This window comes from Sciurus carolinensis, chromosome 3, assembly GCF_902686445.1.
Source record: "Sciurus carolinensis chromosome 3, mSciCar1.2, whole genome shotgun sequence".
NCBI lineage: Eukaryota > Metazoa > Chordata > Mammalia > Rodentia > Sciuridae > Sciurus > Sciurus carolinensis.
This window is the reverse complement of record NC_062215.1, coordinates 36,577,329-36,597,931: the sequence shown is the minus strand read 5'-3', so window position 1 is coordinate 36,597,931 and position 20,603 is coordinate 36,577,329. Positions and strand designations below refer to the sequence as shown.

Below are 20,603 nucleotides of genomic sequence, written 5' to 3'. Positions count from 1 at the left end.
GCTCTACCACTGAGCTATACCCCCAGTCTTGACATCTCATTATTAAAGCCCAAGAGTTTAATACATTTACTTTATGACTTATGATAAAATCTACTTATATAATGCTAAGTAAAATATTGATAATTAATAATTACAATCATTTCCCAACCCCCAAATATTTCTCAGCCAGCAAGTACCATGTTCAGTCTGACTAGGCTATCATAATCGCCTATTACCATGTAAACAATGTTAATCTTTGCTATAACTTTTCTGGAAATCTTATCTTTCTAATACTATCATAAACAAAGAACAACTTGTTCCATGGTAGGACCTAATATCAGTGAGGACAGCTGGCACACCCTACCTGTTCTTGAAGTCTCACTTAAGGGAATTACTTACAATATTCTCATCTCTGACCCACTGAGTTTAATCCTTTAGGACCGGATGTTAAGGTAGCCAGGAGGTTTTTTTGGTGCCTGCCTAGGTCAGTTAGTCCTGCCTGTGCAACAACTCAACAACCACAGCATACGTTCTGGAATCAGACCAAATAGTTCAAATTCCAGTTTGCTACTTACTAGTCCTGTAATGCTGGGTAGGTTACTTATCTTCTCTAAGCACTTTACATGAATTAGTTCATTTAATCCGCATAACAACCCTGTGAGATGTGACTTCAATTATTATACTCGGTTCACAGATGAAGAGATTGAAGCATAGAGTGTAAAGTAACTTGCTCAAGGTCTCCAAGTATTGGGGCTGGGGTTGTGGCTCAGTGGTGGTAAAGCACTTGCCTAGCATGTGTGAGGCGCTGGGTTCACTTCTCAGCACCACACATAAGAAAAAAATAAAGGTTTATCAACATCTAAAAAATATTTTTAAGAAAAGGTCTCCAAGTATAGTAAATAGTAAATGGAATAGTTGGATTTCAAACCTAGACAGTTTGGCTCCAGAGCCTGTGCTCTTTATGCCTCTCTATATAAACAGCTCGGCAGTGCCTGGCAGTGAGGCGGTGTCTAAATGTTAGTAATCACTACTGCTATTAGTAAAGATTTCTCTTTGACTCTGACAATATCCCTCACATTCACAGTCACAGGGAGAGTCAGGTAAGTACAGATGACCACTCTTCCGCAGCACACTTTATGGACTCCTCTTCCTCTATTTCATGTATGCTGACATTCCTCAGGGTTTTATTCTTGTTGCTTTAGACTCTTGTCATATTCTGCAATTAAATTGTTTCTAAACTTATTAACTAATAAATATCTACATCCTTCTCCTGACTCAAAATTCCATCTGAAAATTTGGAGTTCTAAAGACTGTCAAATGTAACATATTCCAAAACCCTGAGTTTCTCATTCTAGCATACACATATCAAAGAATAATAACAAAATCTATCGTTTCCTCTGAAACTTTGGAAACCACTCTTTCTCACTTTCTTTGACCTCTTAAGTACAAACTACTCACCTGCATTAATGTCTCAGTCTATCATCTCTTATTTCTTCCAGTCCTTGACCTCAGAAATTTCTAGTCCATTTCTACAAAACCCCCAGAACTGCCTAAAATTCAAGAGTGACAACAACATTCCTCTGCCTAAAATCTTTCAATGATGATTCACTACAGTCTACCAAATAAAATCTAAAATTCTCAGCATGACCATAATCTAGCACTTACCTACACATATAACCTCATCTCTGGCCATTCTCCCATATTCCATATTAAGTCTCAGCCAAAACAAATTAATTGCAGTTTCCCAAATGAGTCCACCACTCTCTGAAAATCATTTCTGTAAATATACTCTTCTTCCCGTTTACTGAACTAACGCTTACTAGTCTCTCAAGTCTCAGCAAGCATGTTGCATCTTACAAAGTTTTCCTGAACAGTTTGTTCCGTTGGGGGTCAGGCAGGATAGTCTCTATGGTCTCGCCATCTGCAACAATCTGCCATCCTCTTTAGAATACAGGCACCTACTACAATCCCTAGACCTGAAGGACACTAAAACCTTATATATTATATATTATAATGGTTAGCCTTAGTTAAATAAAATGTCTTTCCCTGTCAGTTGAAAGAATAAGATTTTAATGCCTCTGGATATCATGTGGATGTGGGGATTTACACCATTACCAAAATGTTCAAAACCAGAGGTATGTAATTGTATTGAAACATACCTCTACCAAACAATTTAATGAGGTTAGTTTCATAAATTAATCAATGAAGCAATTTCTATTAAAAGAAAATTATTATGGTTTCCCTTTCAATTTGATAAATAACAATTTTGATAAATGTATTTTGATTTAGGAAACGACAGGCTCAAGTTCTCCTAAGTATTTGCCAGAAAAGTGCTCCCATTTTCAACATTCATCCTGCGCAGTGCTGGAGGTCAAACTTAGGAACTTGTGCATTAAGCAGCATACATTCTACCACTGAGCAACACTCTCAGCCCCAGATTTCTTTGTGTAATGTTATAGTCATTTCTCATTATCTGATGAGCATTTTAATTTTACTATCATAATCATCCAAAAATATTTTCTAGCTAACAAGGTAGTATTTATTTATAGATAAGGTATGAATTAAAGAACAAAGTAGCACATCCTTGACCTCAGAGAGTACACAATATAGCTACTTGCCCCAATATTTACAAAATTCAAAACAATGCAATATTGTTGAAAAGGCATTTTTTCCTCTCTCAATTCTTTTGCAAAAGAAATGCCAATAGAGGGCTGGGGATATAGCTCAGTTGGTAGAGTGCTTGCCTTGCAAGCACAAGGCCCTGGGTTCAATCCCCAGCACCGTAAAAAAAAAGAAAAAAGAAATGCCAATAAACACAAGAGAACAGAACAAGCTAGCATTTGAATGCCTATTGTGTACCAGACATTTACACATTGTTTCACTTAATTTCCACACCAAATCTCTAAAGTAGGGAATATTATCTCCACTTAGTAAATGAAAGTAGGCCCAGAGAATAAAGAACAACCAAAGTAAAAAAGCCAGGCAGAGTCAGGATTTGAACCCAAGTCTCCCAATTTAAAATCCTTAGTTCCCCTCTCTAGAGAACATTAATGACCTCATGAGGCTGTAGTTTTAAAAGCACAGGACTGAAGAAAAACCTGATCCTAGCAAAGAAGGAGGTAGTTATTCAGCCTAGTCACTTACTATTACTATTACTATTACTTTAGTACTATTGGTAACATTCTTCCTAAAATCCTTGGTGGGGAAGGAAGAGGAGACAGGCACACAGGCAGCATGTGCTGGAGCAAGTAAGTGAGCACTAGGGCAAGACACTGATGCAGCTCTGGAATAGCAACAGCAGCTATAACAACAATGGCAACAAGTACTTATGTATTGCTTACTATGCACCTGCACTACTCTGAGAGTTGCATACTTGCCATTTAATCCTTACAGCAAAATCACCTTCGTGGAGGCAGGCAGAGCAAAATGGCAGCTGAGCAAGATCTTCCAATAATCATCTTTCCATAGACACGCCAAGCTGAACAAGCTATCCATGCTCCAAGTTAACTTCACAAGAGCTAAGAAAATCAGATAGGAAACCATAGTGCCTGCTTTCAGTATAACGAGATCCTCATAACAAACCACCAGGGCTTAAAGATGAAATTAGTGCAGAGAATTTAAGGGCATTGCCCAAAGTAACTGTCACTGTCAAAGCTGGGACTCAGATTCAAGCAGTCTGGCTCTGAGTACATGACGTTAACCATTACACAATGCACCCAGAAAAGAATGAAGAACTGAAAATTTCAACATATGAAAAAAAGTTAAAACAAATTACAGCAATTTAACTTGAGACTTAAAAGTAACTAAATCAATACATACTGAAAAGTAACTTTGCACTTTTGCGAAGAAAAATAAGCATGTGGCGTTGAGTTTCATTAAATACTAAAACAAGTTAAAGTGGTTGCAAAATCTACTCAGATCTTTAAAATGAGACAGATCCACATTTGTCTAAAGAAAATTTAACAACAGGCAGGACACTAATAAGGATGTGGGATTAACTATACATCTAAAACCATCCTAACGCAACAAGTTTAAGATTTTCTGTGTGTGCACCTGAATTACAAGTGATTTCTCTGACACTGAGGCTCTGTGTGATGACATTGTATTACACACACACACACACACACACACACACACACAAATTACCAGGAATATAGGTCAAAGTGTAGCAATGCTAATTCCTACTCTTGCTCCTTCTTTGTTTACTATGTGTGACAATGGGGATTGAACCCAGAGGAGTTCTGCTTCTGAGCTACATCCCTAGACCCTTTAAAAAAATTTGTTGCTGGCACAAGCCTATAATTCCAGGGACTCAGGAGGCTGAGGCAGGAGGATTCCAAGTTCAAAGCCAGCCTTAGCAATTTAGTGAAGTCTAAGCAGCTTAGCAAGACCCTATCTCAAAATTAAAAAGGTGGGGGACTAAGGATGTGGCTCAGTGGTTAAGTACCCTGGGTTCAATCCCTGGTACCAATCAATCAATATCTCTTAAAATTAATTTTCTTGCCTCATTTAAACACACCATTAACATTTTTTGGAGCTTTACTTATTTCTTTTTAAAACTAAAATAATTTAAACTATGTTGCCTTTGTTTTCGTATTATTTCTTTTTCAGAAATACAGACATTATTTAAATTTTCTTTTTATTGTAGTGGAGACAGAATACCTTTATTTTATTTAAGTGGTGCTAAGGATCCAACTCAATGCCTCACCCATGCTAGGCAAGTACTCTACCACTGAGCTTCAGGTATTATTTTACACATCCAATCAAAACAGTAGAACAAAAAGTCAATAAAACTATATTTCCATTTTAGAGTAAGAAAAATTGAGTCACAAAAATCCCTTAAATATTACTTGTTATTTTTCTGATCCTTAAAAAGAAGAAACAAAACATACGTTCACATTTTCTCAAAAAAGCAACTCACCGAAGTTTCCTTCCTTTGCTGGCTTTCCTATCTACTTTCTTGTGGATTTTGCTTCGTAGCTTCTGGATTGCAAGCCACTGCCTGGGAAATTTACAAGCAATGTTATGCATCATCACTAACAGAAATAGTTATACATATTGACAAATTGAAATTTTTCTCAGTAACAACCCTGCAGAAATCATCAAATTCCTCAAGATAGTCTGGAGCCAAAGTGACTAATCAATTGAAGAGGATTTGTGCAATGGTAAAACATAAAAGGCAGCTGGGAAATTCTACAGCAAATTTCGTTAACAATGCTCCTTAGTATCTGGAGCTGCTGTGACAAGCACTAAATCTACCAGTCTGCAGGAAAACCCATCAAATTGAGTATAGCTGCTTGCATTTTCCTCTAATGTTTCAGCTGTGTGGCATGTTCTCTTGCTGCAACTGTTGGTTGGTTTGAACACGTGAACTCTTTAAGTCTAATTTTTCCTTTGCTAATACTCAAGTGCTTTTTTGTGCTTGCAAATTTTTAAATAATTATCCATTATTGATGCTAGTTTTATTTAGTTTTCATTTCATCTATAAATATTTCAGTACATATTGATAAAAGGACTCTTTTCCCCCAATATAACCTCAATACAATTATCACACCTAAAAAAAAAAGTTAACAATAATACTTTACTATCAAATATTCAGTCAGTCTTCAAATTTCCCAAATTATCTCAATTTTACAGTTGGTTTGTCTGGATAGGATCCAAAAAAGATTCATATATTCTGTAGTCATTTTAGATAAGCAGAAATTAATTTTTCAAATAACAGACACCAGGTTAAGAAAATCTTTACAAACAGCTCCTATTAACAAACATCAGAAGAAAAAGAGGAAGAGGAAGAGGAGGAGGAGGAGGAGGAAAAAAGGCAAAACAGCAGCAGCAGCTAGTCATCTTACCTGATTTACACAATGAGAACTCAACATGGGGGGGAAAAATCTAGGGAAATCCAATTACTGTAATCTTAATATAATCTTAATTACCATAATCTATTTTATTGTAAAGTCAGATAAATGTACAATATAATCATCACTTAAATGCAATTTGCTCTATCACATTAAATTTATGGCAAACAGCCCTCGCTAACATTCTGGAGATATAAGAAATATCGACAACATCCTACCCTAAAATTCAAATAATATTCTACTCAAATAAAATTATTTCATCAACACAAATTTTTCATTGCTTTCTCAAAATACTGCTCTGCCCAGAATCCCATTCTGGCACTTGCAGCTTTTGTTTCCTTTCATGCTTTTGCAAATTATGGCTCATGGCTATTTAAATGTACACTATTCATTAGGTAGCACTCTAAATGCCCTTTTTATTTTCCAACCATGGGATGAAGGGTACACACAAGAGCCTTCCTTCACTACTTTACATTCTACCCTGACATCTGGGTAATGCTGCCATGTTCCATTTCTAATTGTGCTAAAGCTTTTACTGAAGGTCTAAATTAGGGCAGACTAACAAAGCAGATTCAACTCTGAGCAAGGAACCTGTTGTGCACAGAGCCACATTCTGACAGCTGAGAGCACATGTTTGGTGGCTGCTTTTTATCCACTGGTCAGCAGATTGATATGGATACAATTCACAACCCAAACCCTAGAGCAAAGAGCACAAGAAAGACTGAAAAAGAAACACTAAAACAAACACTTGGTGTTTCATAATCTCTTTTCAAATTATATTTAAGGCAATACAGGATAAACAATTTGTCACTTTGTCTTTCTAGCTATTATCTTGCTTAACTTTGATCATTACAGGACCAATCACTGCTTTGGAGGCAGAATTAAGGGGACTCAACAGGAGGAACTATTATTTAGACTACTTGCATGAGTAGAAAACCATATCTAAATTACCTTCCCATGGCCACCTGATCATTGGGATCCAAGGAGCTGGTCTTTCGTTCTATGAGTTCTCGAAGGAGCTAGGGGAAAAAGGAAAAGCAACTGATTTATTTATCATCTCCCAGAACCAACTGACTTTAAAAGGGCATAGAAGGAATTCTGAATGGCACAGTGACAGCTCTAAAACTACAATCAATAAGGGACAACCCAGTGGCAAGAGCATGACTGAATTCTCATTAACCCTTTCATATTTATATATCTTTAAATGGTGGCAATAGCAAGAGCTCAGAAGTCCATTTGAAAGACTTATTGTACTATAGTTCATTTCAAATGGATCAATGAGTGTGCAACATTCCCTTCATTGTTTTTATGATTAGTTTTGCCCACCCCATTAATATCAAAGGAGAGAATCTTTAAAAGGTCAGATGGAAGGGCTGTGTGGCAAAAAGGAAAATGCATCAGCTTCTCACCAACAGTACAACTGTGCATGGTTAACTTCTGAACTAGAACCTCTGTCAGGACGACCGTCCTCAAGCAAAAGCCTTGACCATAGATAATGAAGAGCATGGACTTCATCCTCTTGCTTTTCCCCTGCTGCTACTCTGGCTTTCAAATGACTCAACCAGACGCCATGCCTACACACTCATAGCTACAAAAATGTTAAGAAGGAACCCAAACAAAATCATCTGGATACATGGCAAGTACAATGCAGAGGGCCAGTCTCTCATCCTGCACGAGTAACTCCATGGGAACTCTGAATTACTCTCCCACTCTCCTATTAATCCTGGGTACTCTACTGCATCCAACCTAAGTCTGAACCTACTCCTTTCACACAGATTTAAGACTCTATAGGATCTTAAAGTCCTACGTGAAGAGAAGAAATTGATTTTCAAGCTAAACATTAAAGGAGATGAATTTTAAGTTACAATAATGACTCCAGATATCATTTCTCCTATACAAGTGTTATATGCAGAGAAATAGCAACAGATTAAAATTCCAAAAATCTGAGAAAAATCTAAGGGAGGATGCTAAAATAACTAGTTCCTGCTGATCATCCATCAATAATACAGGTTTGGCTTTAAAATGTGTTTCTTCACAAAAATAAGCAATTATGTTGTAAGTAAGGCATGGCAGCAAAATAGATATTTCACCAAGTTAAACGGCTGAAGCCGGGGGAGGATGGTGAAGAAAAAATAAATTCCTGTGAAAGTAGTTCACTTTCTAATTTTCATTTGTTTATGTAAGTAGGCCCAAAGAAATAAAACAAATTTATAAAAATATTCACTTCCATAAGATGAATCTTTACTGCAAAAGGGAAAGGGATATCTCAATCGCAATTAAAAAAACCTCCTGTGATGTTTTTTCATTTGCCTATTTTGGACATTATTACCACAGCAATTACGTTTAAAAATGCGGGGACCAGAGGCCACTGGTTTATTATCACTAGAAAACAGCAAGCTATTTCTCTACACTGTTTATCTGATTGATTCCCAACATCTTTCTGGCAGCCAATCTATCAGTTTATCTCTCCTACTTCATCACAGTCACTTCTGGCAGCTAAATACAAGATCCAAACCCAGTGTTACACAGACACACGACACAGTAAACCTGTGTAACACCGCTGCTGTGTAAACAGCTGCCCTGAAGGCTGAGCAGAAATGGGCTTCTGGTTCCCAGTCAATATGCTGTGAAGAGCAAGGCTAGGCAATGGGGGAAGGGACAGCTAATAATAATAAAGAGAAGAAAGGAAACAACAGAAAGGAGGGAAATCATGGAATGAGGGCATTTCATTGCTACATAAGAGATTACAACACCCTTCCTGGTTTTCCTAATCATCCCTGATCCCTTAAGACAGGGCAGACACGGCCACCAGGGAGTACGGTGCTCCTGGAAGACTACCCCAGCACGACAGGGGTGGTCTCATCGGGAAGAGAGCGCCACGTGCCCTTGACAAAGGCTGGGAATTGGAGACACACAACTGCAGTGTATCTATTACCCTTTAGTGATTTCCTCGATTCAAACACCAAATTGGTGCTGCAGTTACCTTCAAGCGCTCTGTGGTACTACACAATCCTGGGCTGCAAGTTCACTACCCAAGTGCTTTTCAGTCATTAATGATTAAGAAGATGTTATTTGTCTTTCTGGCCAAGTCCAGTTTATTCAGTCTAAAATTTCAGAAGATTCTTTTGTGTCTAAGATCAGAATGAAAGAGCAGAAACAAACAAACAAACTATTCCCATGGCTATTACTATTTTCCACAGCTATCATCATCACTGGATTTAAGTTTAATTAGGAAAGCTGCTTTCAAGAAAGTTGTTGAAAAATGGGATGTAGCTCAGTGGCAGAATGTTTACCTAGCATGTGTGAGGTCCTGGATTCAACTCCGAGCATGGAGAAAAGATGGAAGGAAGGAGAGAGGAAGAAGGGAGGAACAGAGGTAGAAAGGCAGAGGGAAGGTGGGAAGGTAGGAAGGCAGGCAGGCAGGCAGTTGGGGCACACAGAAAGTAAGGAAATGAAGTTTTAGGGATACTGGCTCAAGAATTTAATTTTGCTTCTCAGTTACAACTTCAGGAACAAACTTTTCCCCTAAAGTTCAAGTTCCTATTATAGTTATTGGAGCTTACTGTTTCAATAAAGTTGATATAATAGTCATGACACTGTTACTACTGAGTATCTCATCGACATTATGATACTGACTAGAAAACATGTATTCCAGAGTCAGTTAAAAATGGCAAACTAAACACATTAGGTTATTTTTTCTCCCTTTTCAACCCTCCTAAAATACAGTACAGGAATAAAATAAATGCATCAGCCCAAAAGAAGAGCAGAGAATGAAAGCGGTAATGAGAACCCATCTTCATAGAAATTTAAGGCAGTCAAAGATGGAGGAATAAAACGTAGTTACTAAAAAAGCACCAGAGGGATAAAGGTGAAGGTGGAGTCACTTAGGCTCCCTCGGGGGAGGAGGGGCAGGAGGAGGAGAAGGGTGGTGGTGGTGGTGGTGGTGATGCTGATGGTGATGCTGACAGAACCACTCTTGGACTTTCTCCATTACACATTCTCTAACACAGAAAAGTGACTGACTACCTGGACCATATTCTCTTGCTGGGAGAAATATGTTTATTCTGTGGAAAACTGAATCACAGAAGTTCCAGAGTGGGAATACAGAAGTCTAGGCTGAGGTACAAGTGGAAAGATCTATGCCAATCTCTGGAACCTTCTTTCCTTCCTGTTTCCACTCATAGAATACTAGCACCCAGTTGTATAATTTCCTAGGTATGAGACCACAGAACTATTTTCTGGAAACCACCCCCAAGTATTTCTAAGCTGCTACGGTCTGATGGCATCCCCCAAAATTCAGGCGTGGGAAACTTACTCTCCAATATAACAGTATTGGGAGGAGAGGCCTTCAGGAGGTAATGGAATGATGAAGGCTCTACCCTTATGAGCGGGCTTGGGTACCCTTATGAAAGGGTGTGAGGAAGGGACTTTGTCCATTTTGCCCTTCCCCTTCTGCCTCATGAGGATATAGCATTCTTCCTGTGGATATCAACATCAAAGTCACATCTTGGAAGTAAAGAGTAGTTCTGACCAGACAACCAAATCTGATGATGTCTTGGCTTCCCAGCCTCTAGAACTGTGAGAGAATAAATTTATTTATTTTATAAATTCCCCAGTCTGTGGTATTTTGTTATAGCAACACAAACACAACATAAATTCTGACGTTTGAGGGTATACTGACCAAGGGGGTGTGTCACAGCATAATTTTATTAAGGAAATTAAGAAGATTTCAGAGATTCAAAAAAAACCCTTTTAATACCTTAGCCTTATATATAAACAGGTGGTAAACAATAACCACCATTGGAGGAAAGCCTCAGGCACAGACCAAAACAAATTGAAAAAAGGGACAAGAAAGCAATGCAGAGAACAAAACAAACACAAGGAAGAGAGAGAAATAAGGAGGAGGAAGGGAAAGAAAAAGAAAGGAAGTAAGAAAAAGAGAAAGAGAGAAAGGTTGGGGAAGGGAGGGCCAAGAGCCCACAGAAGATATCTCCAGAGAGAAAATACACTTCCATAAAAACAAGACATTTTAAGGAGACTAAAACAAGAAATTAAACACAAACAGAAATTTTTAAAAATTTCAACAGGACTAGAAAATAAGTGTTTGAAAAGTCTCTCAGATATAAAATAAGAAAGCAAAAAGATAACATCACCTTCTTCATTGTAAAAGAAGAAAAAAATTTAGATAACAATCTAGAAAGTCAAACACCTGACTAACAAATGTTGGGAGAAAATTTTTAATGAAATAATAATGAAAATTCTTCCTCAAATTAAAGAACATGAACGAGCCTGCAAAAGCAGGCTTGTAGAATGAAAGAGGGTCTTTGCCAATACACACCAGCATGGAATGCAGAATACCAGAGATAAAGAGATCTGAAATAGTGAAAAAATAGGTCAGATAGAAAGAGGGTGACCACATGTCCCAGTTTACCCAAGAGAGTTCTGTTTTAAGCTCACTGTCCTAATAGTCTGTCTGACTAGTACCATAAGTGTCCCGGTTTTGATAATAAATAAACTGAATGGTTATCCATCATAGTAAGGAATGGAAATAAAAATGGGATTAGATCTCAGTTGCAACTGCAGATACCAGAGAACACCAAAGAAATGGCTTCAAAATGATTTCCAGTCTCAACTTTCATACATAGCCAAATCATTAACCACCTATAAAGAAAATTACAGAAAGATATCTTCATACAGAAGGGTTCAGTTTACTTTCCACACATTCCTTCATAGGAGGATGCACTTCAGTAAATGGGAGTGCACAGCAAGAAAGAAAAAGACATGAGATGTTAGACACAGATGTCTAACTCAGGAAAGAAGCAACAGCAACAGGAGCAGATGACCCAGGCCAAGAGCAAACATTCCAGGAAGGAAGAGCCCAGAGAGCTCCTGGAGTAAGGTTTCCAGACAGGGAAAGTGGGAGGGAGAGAGAAAATGACAAGTTATTTTGTGTATTTGAGGAATGTGGAGTGTATGAGGAAAAAAACCCACAACAGCTATATAGAAAACTAAGCATATCTTTTAGAAATAGGCATTATAAACTCCAGTAAAAAACTTACAAGAGAAAATGCAATCATAATACAATGCTTGTGGACATTTACTTACTAATAATAGTGTAAACACTGACGTACTGCTATCCCGTTAAGTGCGGAGTGGTATCCTACTGTAGTTTTGATTTGCATTTCCCTGATGGCTAATGATGTGGAGTATCTTCCAGTACTTACCAGCCATTTGTATATTTTCTCTGGAATAATGTTTATTTAGAGATTTTACCCATTTTAAAATTGGATTTTCTTTTTGTTATCAAGTTGTATGAAATCTTTATATGTACTTTTGGATAACAGTCCCTTATCAACCCCCATTCTGTGGTGTCTTTTCACTTTCTTGATGGTTATCATTTACAGCAGAAGGGTGTGTGTGTGTGTGTGTGTGTGTGTGTGTGTGTGTTACGGGGAATTGAATCTAGGGGTGCTCTACCACTGAGCTACATCCCCAGACCTTTTTAGTTTTTATTTTGAGACAGGGTCTTGCTAAGTTGCCCAGGCTGGCCTTGAACTTGTACACCTCCTGCCTCAGCATCCTGAGTCACTGGTTGAGAATTTCTGGGATTACAGGCATGTGCCAAGCAGCATGCAGGTGAAGTTTTTTAGTTTTTATATAAGCCAGTTTTTTCTTTTGTCATTTATGTGTTTAATGTTGTGCCTAAGAAATAACTACCTAACCCAAGGTTATAAAGATTTATTCCTATGTTTTTTCCTAAGAGTTTCATAGTTCAGCTCTTCTGTATAGGTCTCTGATCCATTCTAATTGTTGTGTGTGGTAAAAGGTAGGTGCCAATGTCATACGTGTGATATCCAATTACAACATTTGTTGAGGAGTCTACTCTTTCGTCTAAGATAGGGTTGCACTATGTTGCCCAGGTTGGCCTTGAACTCTTGGGCTCAAAGGATCCTAAGGAACTGGACTACTGGTACACCTGGCTGAGAAGACAATTCTTTTTTCCCACTGAACTTGGCACCCTTGTTGAAAAGTCAAGTAATTTTTAAAACACTTGCTTTTATGGCTACATAGTTTCTGGCTTTCTGAATTTGTGACTCAGTATTATGGATTCCCACTTCTCAGGTTTCCAGGGTCCTTAGCTACAGATTCCTTGAGACAGAAAAAGCTTCAGACAACCCTTTCTTCAAGTTCGTTGCCCCGAGGCAGAGAGCCACTTAGACTTCAGACTCCTCTTCTGTGTATTCTAGTCTCTCCCTCATCAAGATACACAGGCAGACTCCTGAGGTTTGGGGTTACTCTTCCATCAGCTTGCCCTCTCTCTCCCACAAGAATTCTATTCTGGTTCTGCCTCCCGCTTTAACACCTTTTTCACCCTCAGAGCTCACTAGTCTTTCAAATGATCCCTAAAAGGAGTTACTTGCAATTTTTATATACCACGTTTGAAGTACAAAAAAATAAATCTGCATAGACTATAATTTCAAATAGTTGGGAAAGAATTGCTGTACATGTCAAGGTATAAAGCTGACATAAAATGGCCACTAACTGTAGGAACCTCTCCTTTCCACATTGCCCATTCACTACTCAACTCTACCACTTAGTATTTCTGCTTCCATTATTCCACTGAAACGGGCCATCCTAGGTCTCAAGATCTCTATGCCTAATGAGTTCTGTCATCATTTATCCTATGAGACATCGTGAAGCAGCAACTGACACTGGACATTATCACCTTCCTATAACACTTTGGCAGCGTGAGGCGTCTCTCTGGTTTCACTCCACATTCAGCCAGCTCTTCTACTCATTCACTAACTAGTGTACTGACACTCCTTGAGACTCAGTTCCAAGCTTTCTTGTCTCCTCATCCATGTTTTCCCCAAGAGTTTCCTTCTTAAGGCTTCAATGAGTTATCCCTAGAACACCCCTCCCTTTATCCCCAACATTTAATCTAGCTCCAAGTCTTATACTCATGAATCTGTTTATCTCCACTGCCTGTACCCTTAATACAAGCTAATATCATCTTCATTCATTCCATAACTATTAACCCAGGATAATGGGAAAACAATGGAGATCAAATCAGGTGCTTTCACCTGAGCTAGTTTCAGGATTTCCTCACATTTTCTCTTGTTCCTCCCCCATTTTGCTCTCCTCATTGTAGTTAGACTACTACCTTCAAATGCAAGTGTGTTGGGACATCATCTGGCTCCTTACCTACCTCTCCACTTTAAGCTAACCTTCCGGGCCCATGCCCCAGCCCCGCCCCAACCCTTGGCCACCAGACTTCTTCCTGTACTTGAAACACCCCATGCTCACTCCTGCCATGGGGCTCTTTTTGAGCATGCTCCACCTGGAACAGCTTCCAGAAGCAACATGCTCACCTCCTCCTCCTTCTCTACTTATTGGTTAATTCTCAGCTTTACCATCTCTTCCTCAGGGAAACATTTGTAACCACCAACCCCCCCCCCACACACACACTATATCTCTGTTGTATTTAATTTACATTAGCAGATGACCTGATTAGTATCTATTTCTCTACTAGCTGACAGCAGTTTCACAGAGAACAGAGCCTCTAGCTGACTGTGCTCACCATCCTGGTCCTGCGCTAGACAACTGAAGGAACTCAGGAAGTACATGCACAGAGGGGGAAATGCTTCTGGGAGAAAATATCTGACTTCTTGTTTATCATTCATACCCATACCACTTCTCGTTGTATTTAAACAAAAGGAATCATATTATATAATCCCATGACTAATCCAGAGTTCTACTATCTACCTAAGCAACTGAGGAACCTACCTGTTTTTGTCAAATTCTTTTAGATAAGTTTTCGTCATCACCATTATCATCAATACCTCGTCCTCAGACAATATTCTCCTTCTTACTTGTCCTATACAGGTTGATGGCCTATGTTAAAAATATATATATATATAGGATGGTCTAACAAACCTGGATGGTTTAAGTGGGTGAAAATGATCCCCACCTTTTTTTATTATTATTATTTTTGTTTTGTTTTGTTTTGGGTGCTAGGGATCGAACCCAGGGCCTTGTGCTTACAAGGCAATCACTCTATCGACTGAGCTATCTCCCCAGCCCCTCCCACCTTTTTTTGATCCCCACTTTTTAACCATCTCAAGAGTAACTGAATTAAAAACAAAAACAAAAAACTATTTAATCCAAATGAATTTTTAAAAGTCTCAAAATATTTCCCATTCTTTTACTGTTAAAACATTATAGTTCTATGTGATCTCTTGAAAAGGAAAAGGCTGGTTCTTCTCAGGAAAAGACAAGTGGTTATAGATCTTTGATGCTTCCTTATACCCCCAATACCCTTGCCTTTACAGCAGTCTCTCTGGGTCAGAACTTTTACTGCAAGAAAGGTATCCTGACATCTCTGTAATAAAGGTCTGGATTAATTTTGTTAGTGTTTGCTATCTAAATATCTTTTATCTAGGAAACAGCTTTCTTGAATCCTCCCATTTTCTAAGATCTTTCTAAGGAGCTTTCTTTTATGTGAATGTGTGTGCTAACACAGTTCAATGTAACTGTAAATATCTGGATTGTTTTAAATATTTTTTTTAGTTGTAGATGGACACAATATCTTTATTTTATTTTATTTTTTTTATGTGGTGCTGAGGATTGAACCCAGTGCCTCACACATGCTAGGTGAGTGCTCTACCACTGAGCTATAATCCCAGCCTAATATCTGGGTTTTTAACTTCAAGCTCTGCCCCTTCTGAACTATGCAATGCGAGACAAGATACTTGGCCTCTCTGAAACACAGATTCCTTATTTATAAAGCTGCAGCACAGAAAGTTGCTTTGGGAATTTAAAAATAGGATAAAACTAAAACACTTAGCAAAATTTAAGCATTCAATACAAAAAAATAGTCAACATCAATTAATAATACTCATAGATAATTCCTAAAACCCATTTGAGGGAAAAAAATTCAATACCTTCCACAGCTAACTCACCACAGTTGCTAACAGTCAACATGTATAATTGTTTTCTTCTAGTGATTTCCAAAAGTAGGTAACAAGTAAGGGTGAAATGAGAAAAGCAGAGTGAACAGATACAAATTCTGAGCTCTTCCAAACTAATTCATGATAAAATGGAGCAAAAGTGATCCTCCCCCTTATCATTTATTCTATTTGAGTTGACTGCTATTCTCCTTCCATGACCCGCAACTTCCCCTACATCCCTCTTTTTTTTCTTCTTCTTTTAGTACTGGGGATTGAACCCAGAGGTGCTTAACCACTGAGCCACATCCCTAGCCATTTTTATTTTTTATTTTGAAACAGAGTCTCACTAAGCTGTTCAAGCCCTCATTAAGTTGCCAAGACTGATCACAAACTTACAATCCTCCTGCTTCAGCCCCCGAGTCACTGGGACTGCAGGCATGTGCCACTATGCCTGGCTTCCCCTACCATCCACAATCCCTCTGTCCAGATCAAAAGTCATCCCCTCCCTGGAACCTTCTCCAATTCCCTCATGCTACTATTAATTTCTCCTTCTTCTGAATTCTTTAACACGCCCTCACCAAGCATTCTGGCTATGTGTGTTTGTTATGTCTTATGCTTTGCTATAAGCTTCTTGAGGGAGCACATCAGGTCTCACTCAAATTCTTACACACACCCCAACCAGAATTCCACCCACTGCCTTGCATACAGTGATAATTCAAGAATATTTCTAAAATCAAAGAGTCAAGTAGTCAAACTAGTGAACAAGGATAAAAAGTATCTAACTTTTCCAAGAGCAAATACAAAATTTACAATAATAACAGGGAAGAAGAGAAGGAAGTGAGTGAGTAGAACCCAGAGAGCCTTGCATGCTAGGCAAGTGCTCTACCGCTGAGCTACGCCCTCAAACCTTTTTTTTTTTTTTTTAAATATTGAGGCAGGGTCTCACTAAGTTGTCCAGGCTGGTGTTGAACTTGAGATTCTCCTGCCTCGGCCTCCCCAGTCACTGAGTTACAAATAACTCACCTTTGGTTACTAACATAAGAGAATGACCAAACGAGTCAGTGTCACCCTGCCCAGTCTTCAAAGATTTGATGGATTTTTCCACTTTTTTTGTTTTTTTTTCTTCTTTTTTTTGTTTGTTTTGGGGTGCTGGGGATTGAACCCGGGGGCCTTGTGCTTACAAGGCAAGCACTCTACCGACTGAGCTATCTCCCCAGTGCCCTTGTTTGTTTAAATATTTTTTTTTAGTTGTCAGTGGATTTTTCATTTATTTATTTACATGTGGTGCTGAGGATTGAACCCAGGGCCTCACACATGCCAGGCAAGTGCTCTACCACTGAGCCACAACCACAGCCCTCCCCTTTTTGATTCAATGTTGCATCATGCCTCTCCTCAAGCTAGAACTAAGGCCTATGATTTGAATTCATTCACTGAATAAAGTAACAAATTTTTCTCAGAATGAATCCTAAAATTTCACTAAGCTTGGCTCTTTGGGTTAAAATTTATTAGTCAAAACAGAAAAGTTTCTCATCAGACCCCATATATACCATTAGGCATTATATATATATATATATATATATTTAGTACTTACACTAGAAGTGAAAGTAAATCATTTTTGGTATTAAGCCTTGATGTGTGAAAACAGTAAGCAGTAAGCCATACAAATGCTACGTAACTTCCTGTGAATATGCTTTTCCTTTCTTTTTCCTACAAATAAAAATAATTTTATAAGAGCTAAGTGACCGTATTAAGTCACTCTCATCTATCCTAAAAGTAACAATGTATGAAAAGTGCTAGGTGTGTAGCTACATCCTTAGGTCTTTTTACTTTTAGAGACAGGTTCTTGCTAAATTTCTGAGGTTGGCCTCAAGTTTGTGAACCTCCTGGCTCAGCCTCTGGAGTTACTAGGACTATAGGTGAGTATCACTGTACTGGCTAGAGATGTTTCTTTAATGATATAAAAGCATATTGTGTTGAAAGAATAAACCATTCCTTCTGAACCAGATGATTCATAAGTAAGAAAATGAAGAGGTAGTACTAACTTGTATTCTGTAATTATGCCCTTTAAGGATTAAAAGCCTAGCTGAAACAAACTCTACCTTACCAGCATCCTCCCACTACCATTTACATGCCAATAATTCTTCAGCCCCACCAGGATCAATAGTCCATTGATCCCGCCACCCTTCCAGCATCCCTCACCCTCTTTCATGTGCTCACTTTCCCCCTTTCTAGGTGGATGAGATTCTATAGTCCTTCAGGATAATCATTCCTCTCATATACATCCTCAAATCACTTGAGGCCATCCAGCTTTGTCAAACAGATCCACAATCCCTTAAGAAGGGATGTGTCTTGGGATACTCGACATTTAGAATTTTAGGATGGGAATATGGGGCATATATGATAAATGCCCCAGGAGTCTGGGGACAGCACACCAACATTTGTGCACCAAAATACAGGCACAGTCCCACTGAATGGGATAAAGTCTATAAATAGCTTCACAATCATTCAGATCAGGTGTTGCCAAGTTTACCAAAGAAACCCAAACTAAGGCCTATGATTTGGTGGGACAAAAGTCTGCCAAGTTTACAAATGAATGAGAAACTGAGTTTTCAGAACTTTGTTGATTTCAGAATTGCACAGAGGGGATTATGTACCTGTACTGCGTTGAAAAAAATCCAAACCAAGTTAAATCTCCATATCCGTACCCATGAGGCTGAACATGGCTAGAGAAAAAGACAAGCCTATGCACATTGGTCTCACTTGTCTTAAAGTCATTACCACTAACGCTACATGGGCCTTTAGTGCTACCTGACAGGTCCATGATTTTCCTAGTCCTTTCATTCTCCCACTCTCAAAGGAAATCTGCTCCCCCTCTTCTCAAGCCTCCAGATTCTCCTACATCTCACTCTTGGCTTAAGTCATAAAAAATAAAATAAAATAGGATACTCAGACAAGAGCTTCCCCAGGCTCACAGCCCTTATTTACTTGCAACTCCACTCAGATGCTCTGCCTCCCCTCCTGTCCATCACACCAATCCCTCTCTACTTATGCACTTATCAGCAATTTTTCACCTCTTTCTTACAACATCAATTTTTCCCTCTCTACTGGGATCCTTTTCAATCAGTAGACAAGAGACATTTCCTATCTTGAAAACAAAACTTTCTCTCCAACCTTTACTTCTTCTTCCACCTACTGCCATAATTTTCTACTCTCTTTATAGCAAACCTCCTTAAAGGGTGCCTGCACTTACTATTTCCAAAGTATTTCCTTCCATTTTCTCTTGAACCCACACTCCACCAAAACACCTCATCAAGGTCATGGATGACTTCCACATTACTAAAACCAAGGTCAATTCTCTTAATCCTCACCTTAGTTGGTCTATCTGTAGCATCTGACATAGTGGGATACTCACTTCTTTTTTAACAAATAATTTAAAATATATTTTATTCAGATATAAATCATATACCATATGATTTATCAATTTGAATCTTTAAATAGATCTTTAAATCCACAGGACTGTGCAATCATCACATTTTAGAATATAATCATCATCCTCAAAAGAAACCCCTTACTTGTTACTTCCCATTCCCCCAACACTTCAGCTCTAACCACTAATGCAATGCCCCCCACCCCATAGATGGCCCTGTTCTGGACATTTCATATTAATGTAATCAGGTAATACATGGATGTTTGTGACATGCTTCTTTCACTTAGCATAGTGACTTTCAGGTTCATTCATGTTGTATCTATCAGTACTTCGTTTCTTTCATGGTCAAATAATATTCAATTATATGCATATGTCACATTTTGTTTATCCATTTGCCAACTGGGGATATTTAGAAAATTTATTTTGTGGCTATTATAAATAATACTATCAACATTTAATGTACAAAAATTTTGTGTGACATATGAAAACATTTTTCTTGGGTATTTTCCTAGGAGTGGAACTGCCAGCTCATGTGGTAACTCCATTTAACATTTTGAGAAGTGCCAAACTTTTCCATAGAGGCTGCACTATTTCATATTCCCATCAGCAACATATGAGGGTTCCAAATTTTCCACACCTTTGTCAACACTTACTATCATCTTTTTGATTGTAGCCACTCTAGGGCATGTGAAGCAGTGTCCATTACAGTTAGTTCTGCGTTTCCTTAAAGTCAAAAGATACTAAGCATCCTTTCCTGTACTTACTGTTCATGAATAGCTCTTTTGTGGGGAAATATCTACTCAGATCCTGTGCCAATTTTTGAAAATCAGATTACATGTCTTTTATTAATGAGCTGTAAAGAGCTCTTTATATTGTCTAGATCTGGGCCCTTATCAGATACATGATCTGCATGTTATTTTTCCCTATTTTTCGGTTTGTATTCTTACTCCCCAGCCCTTGTCTTTTTAACTTTCTTGATGGTACCATTTACAACAAATATTTTTAGATTTCAATCAAGTCCAATTTTTCTACTTTTTTATTTTGTCACATATACTCTGACATATGACACATTTCCTAACTGAAGGTCATGAAGATTTATCCCTGTTTTCTTCTAAAAACTTTATACTGGGTTGGGGATAAAGCTCAGTTGGTAGAATGCTAGCAAGAAAAAGGCCCTGGGTTCAATCCCCAGCACCACCACAAAAAAAAAAAAAAAAAAAGCCTAAAAGTTTTATGCTTTTTGCTTTTATGCTTAGATCTATGATCTTTTATGAGTCAATTTTGTATGGGTGTCAATCTTTTTGCATGTAGATATCCAGCTGTCCTGATACCATTTGTTGAAAAGATTATTTCTTCCTCTACTGAACTGTGTTGATACCCCTGTTGAAAATC

At 38.3% G+C, this 20,603-nt stretch overlaps 1 protein-coding gene across 1 annotated transcript in view; it reads right to left on the bottom strand.

Annotated features, from left to right (window-relative positions):
* The window catches only part of Aatf (apoptosis antagonizing transcription factor), a 104,060-nt gene that overhangs the window by 27,444 nt on the left and 56,013 nt on the right, over positions 1–20,603 (bottom strand). The window contains exons 9-10 of the mRNA XM_047547463.1: positions 6,786–6,853; positions 4,901–4,981 (exon numbers count right to left, since the gene is read on the bottom strand). Coding sequence (XP_047403419.1) covers positions 4,901–4,981; positions 6,786–6,853 — 149 coding nt within the window. The remainder of the gene's footprint in view (positions 1–4,900; positions 4,982–6,785; positions 6,854–20,603) is intronic.